This window comes from Macaca thibetana, chromosome 15, assembly GCF_024542745.1.
Source record: "Macaca thibetana thibetana isolate TM-01 chromosome 15, ASM2454274v1, whole genome shotgun sequence".
NCBI classification, from domain to species: Eukaryota; Metazoa; Chordata; class Mammalia; order Primates; family Cercopithecidae; genus Macaca; species Macaca thibetana.
This window is the reverse complement of record NC_065592.1, coordinates 48,362,732-48,379,125: the sequence shown is the minus strand read 5'-3', so window position 1 is coordinate 48,379,125 and position 16,394 is coordinate 48,362,732. Positions and strand designations below refer to the sequence as shown.

General features: G+C 40.3%; 1 protein-coding gene across 1 annotated transcript in view; it reads right to left on the bottom strand.

The window, feature by feature from the left end:
* Nucleotides 1-16,394, bottom strand: part of RIGI (RNA sensor RIG-I) — a 71,499-nt gene that overhangs the window by 13,174 nt on the left and 41,931 nt on the right. The window contains exons 10-14 of the mRNA XM_050760754.1: nt 15,509-15,613; nt 11,694-11,851; nt 10,574-10,709; nt 7,291-7,439; nt 3,462-3,552 (exon numbers count right to left, since the gene is read on the bottom strand). Of these exons, the coding sequence (XP_050616711.1) occupies nt 3,462-3,552; nt 7,291-7,439; nt 10,574-10,709; nt 11,694-11,851; nt 15,509-15,613 (639 nt within the window). The remainder of the gene's footprint in view (nt 1-3,461; nt 3,553-7,290; nt 7,440-10,573; nt 10,710-11,693; nt 11,852-15,508; nt 15,614-16,394) is intronic.

Below are 16,394 nucleotides of genomic sequence, written 5' to 3'. Positions count from 1 at the left end.
CCTGATCTCCACTCACTGCTCACTGGGCAGACCCACCTCAGGCAGGTAGAGGAAGGTAATGTGTATTACTTTCCATTACCTAGCTGGCAGTGGACTCAGAGTTTGTGGAAAAAGATCCCTTGTGATTTTTGAATTATTTACTATTCAAAGTCATGAAAATTCAAATGCAGGCAGCTTTATTTTCAGAAAGGTGCTTAAAAATCAATCTCTAAACATTATTTTGATTTTACTTTTGATCTTGCTTTATCCAGAATACTTTTTTTAAAGATACGTACTTTCTGTTATTTTTGAATCCATGTATTCTCAGTAAAACCAAAACCAAACAAATGATGAACATTGTGGACCATTACATAAAACTTCTGGATGTGAATAATAGCTAACATTTAACATATATTGAACACTCACCATATGCCAGGCATTGTTCTAAACCAGGAGTTGGCAAACTTTTTCCATAAAGGGCTAGATGTATAGTAAATACTTTAGGCTTTGCAGGCCATGCTGTCTCAGCTACTCAACACTGCCATTATAGTGTGAAAGCAGCCACAGACAACACATACATGAATGGTCATGACTGTGTTCCCCCCAAAGATTATTTTATAGACAATGAAATGTGAATTGCACAAGCCTTTCACATGTCATAAAATATTCCTTTTCAAACAAAAATCATTCTTAGCTCAAGAGTCATTCATAAGCAGGCAGTGAGCCAGATTTTGCTAATGACATTAACCCTCTCAGCTAGGTACTCTTATTATTTTTCCATTTGACAGATGAAGAAAGTAAGTCATGAAGATGTTAGATAACCTGCTTCTTCACAAAACAGGAAATTAAGAAATGGAAATTTGGAAATATACAAATTTAGCAAACTGAACTTTTGCTTATTTACATGCAGCTTTTTATAAAAAAGCTGTTCACAATTCTTCTAGCTTAACTGTGCAAGGAAGAGGATGAGACCAGAAACAAATTCAGCTAAAATTGTCTTAATTACCTGGTAAATCAAGTTTAACCCATTCGATAAAAGCTATGGAGTTCACACTGATAAACTGAGTGAAGAAAATACTTCAGTGATTTCCACCTCACAGTTAACAGAATTTATAAAAGCTCCAACTGGCTAGGCACGGTGTTTCACACCTGTAATCCCAGCATTTTGGGAGGCGAAGGTGGTAGATTACTTGAGGCCAGGAGTTCAAGACCAGCCTGGCCGACATGGCGAAATCCTTTCCCTACTAAAATTACAAAAATTAGCTGGGCATGGCGGCATGCATCTGTAATCCCAGCTACTTGGGAGGCCGAGGCATGAGAATCGCTTGAAACTGGAAGGTTGCAGTGAGCTGAGTTCGTGCCACTGCACTCTAGCCTGGAAAATAGAGCAAGACTCTGTCTCAAAAATAAAATAAAATAAATAAAAGTTCCAATTTTTTCCTAATGTATTTCCAGCCCAAATCTTGAGATATATTTTTCTATGGCCAAAACAATTTATTTTCACCATCATCATCTACTAAACAATGAGCATCTCTGGAACAGACATCATACGTGATTAATTTCTTAATTTATTCATCTATTCAGTCAAACATTTATTCAGTAATTATGGCTTGTCAGATAAAAATAATGATTAAAAGGTCCATTTTTATCCACAAGGAGCTCATATTTTGTGGAAGAAAAATATAAATAGGAAGCTATAATTGAGTGTGATGAGCACAGAAAGGATGCTATAGGAATGTGGAAGAAGGAGATCTCTACCAGTTTTTGGAGGTTGGGGAAGGCTACATGGGAGAAGCACAATGCCTGGCACAGCATAAGTTATAAATAAATGTTGTTGAATGAATGGATGAATAAATGAACAAACCAATAAGAAAATATTTCCTGAGTGTCTATGTGTGGAGAAACAACAAAGTTTGAAAATCAAGTAGGACTCATGTTGGAGTCAGATCGCAGAGAACTTTGAATCCCAACCACGAGAATACGGTGTTAGACTTCATTTGGTGAGCCACTTTTTTTTTTTTTTTTTTTTTTTTTTTTTTTGAGACAGAGTCTCTCTCTGTGGCCCAGGCTGGAGTGCAGTGGCGCAATCTCGGCTCACTGTAAGCTCCGCCTCCCGGGTTCACGCCATTCTCCTGCCTCAGCCTCCCAAGTAGCTGGGACTACAGGCACCTGCCACCAGCCCCAGCTAATTTTTTTGTATTTTTTTTTAGTAGAGACAGGGTGTCACTGTGTTAGCCAGGATGGTCTTGATCGCCTGACCTCGTGATCTGCCCGCCTCAGCCTTCCAAAGTGCTGGGATTACAGGCGTGAGCCACCATGCCCAGCCTGGTGAGCCACTTTTTAAGACCCAAATCTACTTTTCATATTTGTGATATTTAAAAATTACATGAAGGGAAAGTGCAAGGGCGATAACTGGGGACTGACAGGGTGGGCATGGGAGGGTGCTTATTATAAACAACACTAAATAGGAAGACTTGTCAGCGCCAGTCACTGAGGGGTGGGGGGCACAGCTGTGAGGTGGTCAGGATGAGGGCAGGCCACCTAGGATCCTCCCAGATAATAACATAGGCAGCCTGTTATCATTTGATCACTCTAGCTGGATTTCAGAATTGTCTGCTTGGAATTTTTAAAATTGTAAAATACATAATACACATGAAAGCTATGCATATCTACTGCTTAAAGAATAACAATAAAACAGAAACAGAACATTTCTATTTCCAGTTAATCTTAATCTATTGGTTGAAAATTTGAGCAGGATAATAATGCACTCAAGCATGACTTAAAAAACATCCCTGGCTTTGTCTGTAGGACATATGAGAGGAGGCAATGTCTACAAGGAAAGAGACTGGAGTGGTTTTTGGCGTTTGAGCATTGTGATGGCTTTTTGATGCATTAACTTGGCTAGGCCAAACAACAGTTCCCAGTAATTCATTTAGCTACAGCTCTGAAGAGATTTTACGGATGTGATTCAAGTCCCTAATCAGTTGACTTTAAGTCAAATAGAAAGAGAGTTCATTCCAGGTGGGCCTGCCTAATCAGGTGAGCCTTTTAAAAGACAGCTTAGGCCTTCTCCGAGCTCAGAGACTCCAGATAGCTCATGCCTGTGGGGTTGTAGTCTGTTCCTGATAGTCCCTTCCTGACTACCTGTCCTACAGACTTCAGACTTGCTTTGCCAACCCAATTGTGTAAAATAATTCCTTGCAAGAAATCTCTGTATGTGTGCATATGTGAGACACATGCCTCTCATATATATGTATAATCACCTACTGCTTTTGCTTCTCTGGTTAAACCTTGACTGATACAAGCATTAAAACAGAATTTGAAATATATATTAAATATATATTAAAATTTATATTTATTAAATATTCAATATTTAATATTGAAATATATTAAAACAGAATTTGAAATATATATACACACACACACACACACATATTCTTAAATGCATAATCCACTAAATCTAATTCACTATATATAAATACCTGTGTTCTGATTTGTTTTGCCACGTCCAGTCAATATGCCAGGTTTTAGAAAACTGAGTTTAGGATTTCCTTCAATCCAATTTTTTAAAGCCTGAAAATGAAAAGCAATTATCAATTGGACACTCCTTATAAATCATTTGTACTAATTCAATATTGAAATACATGCAAAAAGAAAAAAATTTAAAGTTAGTATATGTGCAGTTTTCAGACTGACAAACCTGAGAAAAAAAGCATTTTGGAATTGAACTCTATGTAATAATTAACTAAAATGGCATAGATCTCTGTGACCTGATATGGTTTAATCTCTAAGACTTTTTTGGTGTTTTTTTTTTTTTTTTTTGAGATGGAATCTTGGTCTATCGCCTGGGCTCAAGTGACTCTCCTGCCTCGGCCTCCCAAAATGCTGGGATTATAAGTGTGAGCCACTGTGTCCAGTACTTAAAAACTTTTGAAATTCCAGTGGTTTGTTGCTAGTATGTAGAAATACAGTTGAATTATGTATATTGATCTCATGTCCTGCAATCACGCTAAACTCACTTATTCTACATACCCACTATTTTGAACTTTTGTTTTTTCTCTTAAAAATGTCTTAGAGATGGCCAGGTGCGGTAGCTCATGCCTGTAATCCCAGCACTTTGGGAGGCTGAGGTGGGTGGATCACGAGGTCAGGAATTCAAGACCAACCTGGGCAACATGGCAAAAGCCTGTCTCTACTAAAAATACAAAAATTAGCTGGGCATGGTGGCACACGCCTGTGGTCTCGGCTACTCAGGAAGCTGAGGCAAGAGAATCACTTGAACCCGGGAGGTGTAGACTGCAGTGAGCCGAGGTTGTGCCACTGCACTCCGACCTGGGTGACAGAGCGAGACTCTGTCTCAAAATTAAATAAATAAATAAAAATAAAAATTAGCTGGGTGTGGTGGTATACACCTGCAGTCCCAGCTACTGGGGAGGCTGAGATGGGAGAATCACCTAAGCCAGGGAAGTTGAGGCTGCAGTGAGCTGTGATCACACTAGTGTACTCCAGCCTGGGCAATGACAGTGAGACCCTGTCTCAAAAAAAAAAAAAAAAAGTTTTTAAAGTACCATTTATAATAGCATCAAAAAATTAATACCTAAGTATAAGGCTAACAAAATATGTGCAGAATCTGCTGAAAATGACAAAACACTGATAAAAGAAACCAAAGAACATCCGGTTAGTCCACCTTTAAGGTAGCCCTCAATGATCTCCACCTTCTGTATTCAGATCCTCGTGTAATCCCCTCCCCTGAGTGTGAAGGGGACTTACTGACTTGCTTTTAATGAATAAAATACAACAGATGCAATGTGGCATCATTTCCAAGATGAAGTTATGACTGTGGCTTCCAAATTAGATACCCTCTATCTCAATCTCTGGGATCACTCTTTCTAGGGGAAGCCATCTGCTGGTCTGTGAGGTGGACGTGTGGAGAGACCCACATGAGTGAACTCAGAGGCTCTTCAGCCAACAGCCATATGAGAGGAGTTTGGAAGTTAACCTCCCCCAGTCAAGCCTTGAGTCAAGCCATGGCCAACACCTTCACTACAGCCTCATGAGAGATCTTCAGCCAGAAACACCCAGTTAAATTGTTTCCAGATTCATGGCTCATAGATATTGTAAGGTAATAGATGTTTCTTGTTTCCAGACACTCAGTTTTGGGGTAATTGTTCCTCGGCATTATATAACTAATATGGAAGCCATATAAAGAAAGAGATATACTATGGTCATGGATTAGAACACTCAATATTGTCAAGATGTCATTTCTCCCCCAATTTTATCTTTATGTATTTTTTAAAATATTTTATTTTTTCAAGACCAAGTCTCACTCTGTCGCCCGGGCTGGAGTGCAGTGGTGCAATTTCAGCTCACCACAGCCTTCGCCTCCCAGGTTCAAGTGATTCTCCTGCCTCAGTCTCCCAAGTATCTATGATTACAGGGGCAAGCCACCACGCTAAGCTAATTTTTGTATTTTTAGTAGAGACAGGGTTTCACCATGTTGGCCAGGCTGATGTCAAACTCCTGACTTCAAGTGATCCGCCCGCTTCAGCCTCCCAAAGTGGTGGGATTAGAGGTGTAAGCCACCATGCCCAGCCTCAATTTTATGTTCAGATTCAATAAAATCCCAGCAGACTTTTTCATAGATGTGGACAAGTTGCCTCAAAAATGTATATAGAAAGGCAAAGGAACATAGCTAAAAATAACCTTTAAAAAAAAAATTGGAGGACTCACATCACCCCATTTCAAGACTTACTATCAAGCTACAGTAATCACGACAGCATGGAATGGGTGAAGAGGTATATGTATGGATCAATAAACAAAATAGAGAATCCAGAAACAGATCCATGCAAATATAGTCAATTGATGTTTTCAGAAGTTACAAAGGCAATTCAATGAAGAAAAGATAGTCTTGTCAACATACAGAACTGGAACAACTGAATGTCCACATACAAAAAGAAAAAAAAAAAAGCATCTCAACCAATACCTCACACCTTATACAAAATTAATTTAAAATTGACTGCAGACCTAAATGTAAAATGTAAAGCTGTAACACTTCCAGATGACGACATAGTGAAAATCTTTGTGACCTTAGGTAAGCAAAGGATTTTTAGAGATAATACCACCATAGGCAAAAACCCATAAAAGAAAAAACTGATATACTGAACTTTGTCAAAACTCAAAACTTCCAATCTGCAAAAGATACTGTCAAGAGAATAAGCAGACAAGCCACAGACCAGAAGAAAATATTTGCAAATCACATTTCTGACAGAGGACTTTTTTGTCAGACTATAGAAAGAATTCTCAAAAACTCAATCAGATGATAAACCAATCTTTTCAAACCAGAAGATCTGAACAGACACCTCACCAAGGCAGATACAGATGGCGAATAAGCAGAAGAAAGATGTTCAGCCATATTACTCATTAGTGAAATGCAAATTAAAACTGTAGTGAGGTATCATTACCTACCCATAAAATGACTAAAATTTAAAAAGTAAAGAAAGGAAGAAATGCTTGCTCTACAAGTATCAATACTTATAATTAGAGTGATTAACATAGTGACAGCACGAAGCCAGGTTCCAAAACTTTGGGAGGCCAAGGTGGGAGGATTATGTGAGGCCAGGAATTCAAGACCAGTCTAGGCAACATAGCAAGACCCCATCCCTACAAAAATGAATAAATAAATTAGCTGGGCATGGTGGCACATGACTATAGTCCCAGGCATGGTGGGAGAGCGGGCGGAGGTGGGAGAATCGCTTGAGTTTGAGAGGTTGAGGGTGCAGAGAGCCATAATTGTGCCATTGCATTCCAGCCTAGGTGACAGAGTGAGACCGTCTCTAAGTGAAACAAACAAACAAACAAAAAACACAGTGAGGAGTATTAGTGTAAGGATAAACATATATTCAGAACAGAATAGAGAACCCCAAAACAGACCCCCACATACACATATATGGTTTCCTGACCGTAGAGAGAAAACAGCTTTTTTTTTTTCTTTGACACAGGTTCTACCTCTGTGGCTCGGGCTGGAGTGCGGGAGTACACTGTCATGATCACTGCAGCCTCAAGCAATCCTCGAGCCTTAGCCTCCCAAGTAACTGGAATTACAGGTGCACACTACCAGCTAATTTTTCTTTTTTAAGAGATGAGGTTTCACTATGTTGCCCAGGCTGGTCTTGAACTCTTGGCCCAAGCAATTCTCCTGCCTCGACTTCCCAGACTTCTGGGATTACAGGCGTGAGCCACCATACCCAGCCCAATCTTTTCAATGAACAGTGCTGAGTCCGTTTGTTATCTACAAGGAGAAAAAAAGCTTACATCCACAAGTGCTCTGGTTTTCACAAAGAGAATTGTGATTGTCTCTGGGTTTAAGTGGTACTCTTCTTGTAAGATGAAGCAGAGGTCTTCAAGTTTAGGGTTCTCATTGCTGGGATCCCTGGAAACACTTTCTAGTTCCTGCAGCTTTTCTGCAAATGGGAAACATTTTATAAATTTTATAAATGGCTAATAAATTCTAAAAATTTAGAACACACTGTGACCTTTAGCTATCGTTCAAACAGTTAATCTCTACATCTTTGACCAGAATGTTTTGAGTAATAACTACTGATTTAAGTTGGTACAACCTTTTAAGAGGCAATTTGGCAATATCTATCAAAACATAATACACACACATCCTTTGATCCAATAATTCCACATCTAAGAAGTTTGAGACACAGTTATATTTAGAAAATTATGGAAGAGGTCTCCAAGGATTTCACTGTACCACTGTTTAAGGTATAAAAGAAAAACAGAAAACCTAAGTGCCCAACAATAGGAAAACAGTTCAATAGATCATGGGCTATGCATCTAATATTAATAAAATGTGGCTGTGAAAATTAATAAGGGAGTTATGTACATGATATATATGATACCAAAATATTTTAAGGTTAAAAAAAATCAAGGTAAGGACACTATGTTCAGTATGGTCCCATCTTTAAAAATATAGTTAGGCTGGGTGGGGTGGCTCACACCTGTAATCCCAGCACTTTGGGAGGTTGAGATGGGTGGATCACCCTCAGGGGTTCAAGACTAGACTGGTCAACATGGTGAAACCCCGTCTCTACTTAAAATACAAAAATTAGCTGGGCATGCTGGCAGGTGCCTATAATCCCAGCTCCTCAGGAGGATAAGGCAGGAGAATCACTTGAACCTGGGAAGCAGGGGTTACAGTGAGCCAAGATCTCACCACTGCACTCCAGCCTGGGAAAGAGAATGATACTCTGTCTCAAAAAAAAGAAAAAAGAAAAAAAAATACATATAGTTATAAAACAGGGATGTGTTATAGCCAGATCATACCAGACTATGGGACTATGGGAATCAATTGTGGTTTCTGTTTTATTGTTTTTTTTGTTTGTTTGTTTTTCTTGAGATGGAGTCTCCTGTCACTCAGGCTGGAGTGCAGTGGTACAACTTGGCTCACTGCAACCTCTGCCTTCTGAGTTCAAGCGATTCTCCTGCCTCAGCCTCTCAAGTAACTGGGATTACAGGTGTGCGCCACCACATCTGGCTAATATTTTGTATTTTTAGTAAAGATGGGGTTTCACCATGTTGGTCAGGCTGGTCTTGAACTCCTGACCTCAGATGGCCCACCCATCTCAGCCTCCCAAAGTGCTGGCACTACAGGTGTGAGCCACCATGCCTGGCCAATTGTTAAATTGTATTACTTTTTTCAATTATCTATGCTTTTGAGGTTAGTTACATCTATTGTATCTGTACGGTAGAAATACTATAGAATGATGTGCTGCTCATCTCTTTTTAACACTAGTTCAATGACATCTTGTTGGTAGCCTGGAATTCACTACAGTGGAAGCAGTTATACCATGGAAATCAAGAAAACACAAAAAATCAGTGCTGGATTGATTGATTGAGACAAGGACTCACTCTATCACCCAAGCTGGGGTCCAGTGGTGCAATCTCAGCTCACTGCAACCTCTGCCTTCCAGGCTCAGGTGATCCTTCCACCTCAGCCTCCCAAGTAGCTGGGACCACAGGAGCATACCACCACGCTCAGCTAATTTTTGTATTTTTTGTAGAGATGGGGTTTCGCCATTCTGCCCAGACTGATCTCCAGCTCCTGGGCTCAAGTAATCTACCCACCTTAACCTCCTAAAGTGCCACGGTGACAAATGTAAGCCACCATGTCATGCTTAATTTATGTTGAGAGTTTAGACTTATGAACATGATAAAAAAATGATAATACAGATTAAATTTAGCAATTACATTGTGAATAGCACAAAATATGGAGAAACAGTCTCCCGGTTTTTGAAAAACTATTATACAATTCAGCAAAAAATTGCTTGCATCATTGGCAAATGAGTGAAGTTCCAACATACACCTTTGTTGTTTCATTTTCATCTTCTAATATTAATGAAACTATATACTAATAACCATATCAGAAAGAACCACATTTCTTTGTCATTGCAACCCTTGGTTGGCCATGTATACAAAAAATCTGCAAAAACCACCAAAAGCATTCTATGAGAATTAATTGGCTATGTGGATTTTATAATAAAGAATAGTCTATTTTTATTATTATTTATAAATTGTGGGTTGCATACCTCCTCTATATAAAAAAAAAATAAGCTTTTGTACATATACATGCATACATTTTTTTCTCTAGTGAGTTGTTAAATATTTACCAGCAAAGCACTGGTTACACGTATGTACCAGTAAGTATATACAGTAAGTATTTACCAGTAAGTAAATACTTAGGTATAGGCCAAAAAACCCCAAATTACCAGTAATTACCTTTGGGGAAAGAATTCAAAACAGAGAGAAGCAGCTTTTTTGTTTAATATCTATTTTTTAATCATATGCAGCGGTGAGATTATGTGCCATTTTGGTTTCCTCTTTATGTAAAAATATATATAGGCCAGGCGCAGTGGCTCATGCCTGTAATTCCAGCATTTGGGGAGGCAGAGGCGGGTGGATCACTTGAGGTCAGGAGTTCAAGACCAATCTGGCCAAGATGGCAAAACTCCATCTCTACTAAAAATACAAAAATTAGCTGGGTGTGGTGGCACACACCTGTATTCCTGGCTACTCGGGAGGCTGAGACATGAGAATTGCCTGAGTCCAGGAGGCAGAGGTTGCAGTAAGCCATGATTGAGCCACTGCACTTGACCCTGGGCAACAGAACAAGACTCCATCTCAAAAAAAAAAACAAAAGTATACATAAATTATAGTCTTTTTAATATCATTAAAACACTTTTTCATATTTTTTAAATAAAACACTTTTTCATATTTTTTAAACCTTTATAAAATTACTAAAAAAGAACGTTAAACAAAAAGAATGCTACTGTCTGTGAACCATATGGGAAACACCCTTTGCAAATCCTGTTTTTCCTTCTTCTAAATAGGGAATGGTATAAGAAACAGACTCTTCCCATAGGTACTAGATTTCATTGAACCTAAATAGTCCTACCATCTCCATCTTCCTACATCCAGGACAACTCCCTAAGCATCCCCAAGTTTATGTATATTAAATACAATACATGTTTGTTTTGCCATTCCAATCACCAAGAATGCTACTGTGGCTTCCTCCTCTGAAAACACCACCCACCTTCAAATCTCTGAGTAAGATCTTGCTCAGTCTCATCGAATCCTGCTGCTCGGACATTGCTGAAGAAGTCTTTCAGGTAATCCAAAGCATCCTTCACTCGTGCGTGCTCACTGATAATGAGGGCATCATTATATTTCTGTTGAAAGTAAAAACTGTCTCAATATGCTTCCAATGCCAACACATTCACTGTACTCAGGTTCAATTCATTGTATTTAAAGAATTAGTTTTAAGAAAACTTTTCAAATCTATTCCAACTTAGCTTTTTAAAAATGAATGGCCTCTAACAGTTCTGTAACAAAATCTTTGAACCAAATAGTGTTAAAAAAAAAAAATCTCAATTAGCTAGTAACATTAATTATCATCACTTTGGATTATTGAATTTTACCTTAGAAAAGAAAAACTACATGAAAAACACATATCCAAATTAAAAAACAGTAATGAAAGTAAATCAACTTCTACATCAACCTGCCTCATAATTCCAACATTTCACTTAATTTCTATTTACATCTGAAGCCATCACTACATTCTCATTGCATCTTCCAAAATGATGGCCCTGACCACCTCCATCAAATGTTCAACTAAGCTAACTGAAATCCTACAAATGCATGCTAATTGAATGCATTTGAATATATTTTCAATGGCTGGATAAGCAGAGGTGATAGCTGTTGCTGTAGTTCCTTAACTTCTTGGTTAGCCAGAGAACCTGATTTCTGAGCATGGTGAGTCACCAAAGGTGAAGAAATGTGTGCTTCAAGACATGGCAACAGAACTTTCCACTTGCTGAGCTTTAAAGATGGCTGTCACTGAACTGGTCTTGTATCTGGAATAATGTTCTCTCATCATCACCCAATTTTTTCCAACCATGTCAGTTAATGCTAGAGGCAAGGCATAGAATCTGAGCCTTTATTTCAGTCCTGTTGCCTGCAGTGTGAAATTTCAGAAAGTAAACTGAGATGCTGCTGAATGGGAAAACTTTTGGAGTTTGCTTCATAAGAACTTTCTGGAAAGGTTCCTAAGCAAGCTCTTGAGGACAGGATAAGAAGTTGTTATCTTGGCTTCCAGGGTGCCACTCCCAGTAGGTGCTGCGACCAGAATATGACTCTTAAAAGGAGGAACATACCCGCAAATGTGAAGTATATAAAAACAGGGCTTTACAAATCCTGCTCTCTTCATCTTTGTCTGGCATCTGGAACACCATGCATGCCTTCTGAACTGTAACAATCCACTGTTCATATTTCTGTGTTCCAAATTCCCTATTTTGAATTTGAGAAAAGCTTTCTGTAAAAAAAAAAAAAAAAAAAAAAAAAAGTTTGTCACTGTGTCATATGGTCATTTAGGTTATAAACAGGCCTCACCCTTTCATTTTCTTTTTTCTTTTTTTTTCTTGAGGCAGAGTCTCACTCTGATGCCCAGGCTGTAGTACAGTGGTACGATCTTGGCTCACCGCAACCTCCACTTCCCGGATTCAAGCGATTCTCCTGCCTTAGCCTGCTAAGCAGCTGAGACTACAGGCATGCACCACCAAGCCTGGCTAATTTTTATATTTTTAGTAGAGACAGGGTTTCACCATGTTGTCAGGCTGGTTTTGAACTCCTGACCTCAGGTGATCTGCCTGCCTTGGTCTCCCAAAGTGCTGGGATTACAGGCGTGAGCCACTGCACCCGGCCTAATTTTCTTTCTTACTCTCTGCAAACAGGGTATTCCTCCATTAAATAGTCTTAAGTAGTCTAGTTAAAACTATTTAACTGGATTCAGACTGGTGAAAAGGTGGAGGCAGGGTACCTGAGGTGGGAAGAGTAAGAAAATAGAAACTCATGTGACTCCATTACCATCTCTCCATCCTTCTGCTCCTTCCCCCATTCAGACCACATCACTGTGCTGCTAGGTAGTATGACAACCTCCAAACTGTTCTCCCTACCTCTTGCCTTGTTCCCTCCCTTGAGTTTTAAGCAGTGCATCTGTGTGTGTGTGTGTGTGTGTGTGTTTGATTGTTTCTTGAGTACTATGTACCAAGAATCAAAGTACCTTACATTCATAATTTTATATAATTTTCAAAGTACCTTACATTCATAATTTTATATAATTTTCGCAACCCATGAGATACGTATTACATTTCACATATTGGGAAACTGAAGTTCAGAAAAGCCAAGTAATAAGTAATTTACCTGAAGTCACACAGCAAGTACGTGGACAAAGGGCAGGAATTCAAACCCACATGTGTCAATGCCCAAGCTCTACTGGCTCTATGAGATGACAACCAAAGCAGCCCAGAAATAAAACAATAGACATGAAAAACCCAACTTTGCCTTTAAAAATGACAAAGTAAAAATAACAGGTCTCAAGAGCTTCATTAGAGGAGGATATATAAAAGCAGGAGATTGGCCAGCCGCGGTGGCTCATGCCTGTAATCCCAGCACTTTGGGAGCCCCAGGCGGATGGATCACGAGGTCAACAGATCGAGACCATCCTGGCCAACATGGTAAAACCCTGTTTCTACTAAAAATACAAAAATTAGCTGGGGGTGGTGGTGCGCACCTGTAGTCCCACCTACTTGGGAGACTGAGGCAGAAGAATCGCTTGAACCCAGGAGGCGGAGGTTGCAGTGAACCGAGATTACATCACTGTACTCCAGCCTGGCAACAGAGTGAGACTCTTAAAAACAAAAAAAATCAAGGAGGAGATTGAGGACTCAGTACACCCTATATTCTGCTTTGCTGTGGACTTGGGCCTCTTGTTCTCCAGAGCAGCATTCTCAGGGCCAAGCACAGAATCGGCCCTCAAAAGACACTGATCACAGATGCATCTGTCTGTGTGCATCTCCTAGGATAAGCCTCAGCGGCTTGGTTTACAGCTGGAGCGTCTGCTGTGGTCCAGGCTCTGTGCAGGGTGCTGGGAATAAAAAGATGAGGAGACTATGGCTGTGTTCTCAAGCGGCTGAGTCTGTGAGTTACTCTGGTATCAGTTCGCCAGGGCTCCTCGTGAAGAGCGCAGTACAACAAAAGGCAAGAGCTATATTTCTGGGTTAAATTCTTCCCCTCACTCATTTTCAATAATAGGAACAAAGGAGGCTACCCAAACAAGTAGTATTGACATTCTTTCCAAGTTGCAGCTACAACGAGGCAGCCAGCAGTAAAGATGATGAGCCAACGGGTACTGATTGAACCTGGGTAGGTGTAAAAATAGCCTAAGCAATTTAGAAATAAGCAGCTAACTGTATTCAGACCGGCAAAAAGGCAGGGTACCTGAGGTGGGAGGAGTAAGAAAACAGAAACTCACGTCACCATCTCTCCATCCTTTGCTGCTTCCTCAATTCAAACCACATCATTGTGCTGCTGGATAATATGACAACCTCCAAACTGGTCTCCCTTCCTCTTGCCTTGTTCCCTCTACCCCATTCTCTACCCAGTGGTTAGAGGAGTTTGCAAAATTGCAGATGAGAAACCATTCCACCCCACTGCTTAAAAGCTTTTAGTGGGTTCCTGCAGCCAAAATCCTGCTCCAGCTCACAGGCTCCTCCCCATGTTCTGGCCTCTGCTTGCTTTTGCTTCTCATTTCCAGCCACTCTCCTTTCAGCATTCTACAGGACTAATGGAAGTCCCCATACCCTTTCTAGTGTCCTGGCCTTTGCATATGCTATTCCCTGTGCCTGAAACACACCTTATTATCCCTACCACACCAGCTGCTTTAGTATTATTATTATTTATCTAATTTTGGCCTTACCATCAGACTAGAAATGCCCTGAGGCCCAGGGCTGTGTCTTTGGGTTCATGCTGTATTCCCATCACCTAGCACATTCCTTAGTACTAAACGAATGAACATATGCATGAACACATTCAGGAAATTGCTAAATCAAAAGGATTCAGGTAGGGAAGTAGTAGAATATAACATTGGAAAGATAAGTAGAACCTGGTTGTTCAGGCAGAGCTCAGACTGCAGGTTAGAGGCGTGACGATTATCCTGTAGGCAAAGGGTTTTTAAGCAGGACAGGGACATGATAAAATGTATTCATGAAGACTGACTAGTTCATGAGGGGTTGAATGGAAGAGAGAGCGGAGGTGGGCAAAATCAGCTAGGAGGCTGTTAGAACAGTTATAATAGCAATTGTGAAAGAAAAGGGGAGAGAAAAGCAAAATACGTGTGAGAGAAGGAGAGACTCCATGAGGTGTCTTACAGACGTCACATTTAACATCTCTAAAGCTCAAAACTCACCTTGTACCTGCCAATGCTTCTAGTCCTGGTACCAGGACCACCCACTGGCATTCATACAGGGGCCTAAGCCAGATGCCTGGGGGGGAATCAGCCCCTCCCTCCCCTTTCTCATCCCCACCCGAATCCAGTTAGCCATCCAATCATAACACTCAAGTTAGAAGCATCTCACATGTGTCTCCTTCCTTCTCCAGTCCATCTCCACTGCCTCTCTTTGGTCCTTCTCATTCACTGGTATCTTTATTACATCACTAATCAGTTTTAAATCTTCACTTTTTCCCCATTATTTTTAGGATAAAATTCAAATCCAGACCCTTCACTGTCTTCCCCTGGCCCATCTCTAGTCGCACTCCTTTAGTGCTGGGAAACGTGCGAGGTGATTGCCTCTAGGTATAAATCTGAGCCAGCAGAGGAATGGGGGTTTCATTCAGGTAAACAGGAAAGTCAGGAGGGAAAGCTAATTTAGAAGGTAGAGAAAGCAATGAACTGACTTAAGTATGGTTATTTTTCAGGTGCGTGTGTCTGGATGAACTTATTTTGGATTTAAAAAGGAAAAAAAGAAAGAATAAAGGAAGACATATAAGGCTCCCAAATAACCTATAATCAAGAAGACAATCTCTGGATATGCTCTTGACATTGTCTGAACTAAGGAGAATGCAAAAAGACCACAGTGAACAATAAATGGCTATTCCCAAGTGGAGAGAACACAAAATATGAGATTTATCTCACCGAGGTCTTTGCAGATTCTCTTCGCCAGACTCTCTGTGTCCCTCATCAGCTGAGCTATGATGCATTTAAATTTGTCGCTAACCCGTGATTCCACTTTCCTGAAAACTAGAGACATAAAAAAAAAAAAAAGAAAAAAGAGTGAGTATATTTTCAGGAAGGACAGACTGTAGTTCAAAGTAGGTATCTCTAAAACCTTTTTCTGCCTTTGATACTTCCTCTGAAAAACCTAAGGTTCCAGGCTCACTGGCAGGTGGTCCAGATGATATAACAAATGCTCAAAATGCAATGGCTCCCTGTTGCTTCTTGTACTGATTCTAACATCTGTCTTTCATGGGGTAGGTCTAACTAACTTCTTTTTTTTTTTTTTTTTGAGTGAGACGGAGTCTCACTCTGTCACCCAGGCTGGAGTGCAGTGGTGCGATCTCAGCTCACTGCAACCTCCGTCTCCCGGGTTCAAGTGATTCTTCTGCCTCAGCCTCCCAAGTAGATGGAACTACAGGCACCCGCCACCACGCCTGTCTAATTTTTGTATTTTTAGTAGAGACGGGGCTTCACCATATTGGCCAGGTTGGTCTCGAACTCCTGAACTGGTGATCCACCCGCCTTGGCCTCCCAAAGTGCCAGGATTACAGGTGTGAGCCACTGCACCTGGCCTAACCAGTTTCTTACTGTGGCTGTCCTGTTACCTCTTCTCTGATGAGGCTGGCATCTCTCATGTCTCTGCAAGTGCCAAAATCTAACCCTGTCTCTGTGCTTTGACATTCTCCCTCCTCCCACAGCCCCCAGCGGTATTCACACTGATCCTCCATTTATCAGTGTATTATTTCAGCCTAATTATTAATTGCCTGCAATGTGCCATGCTTTGATTATAGATAGTTGAAAGAAC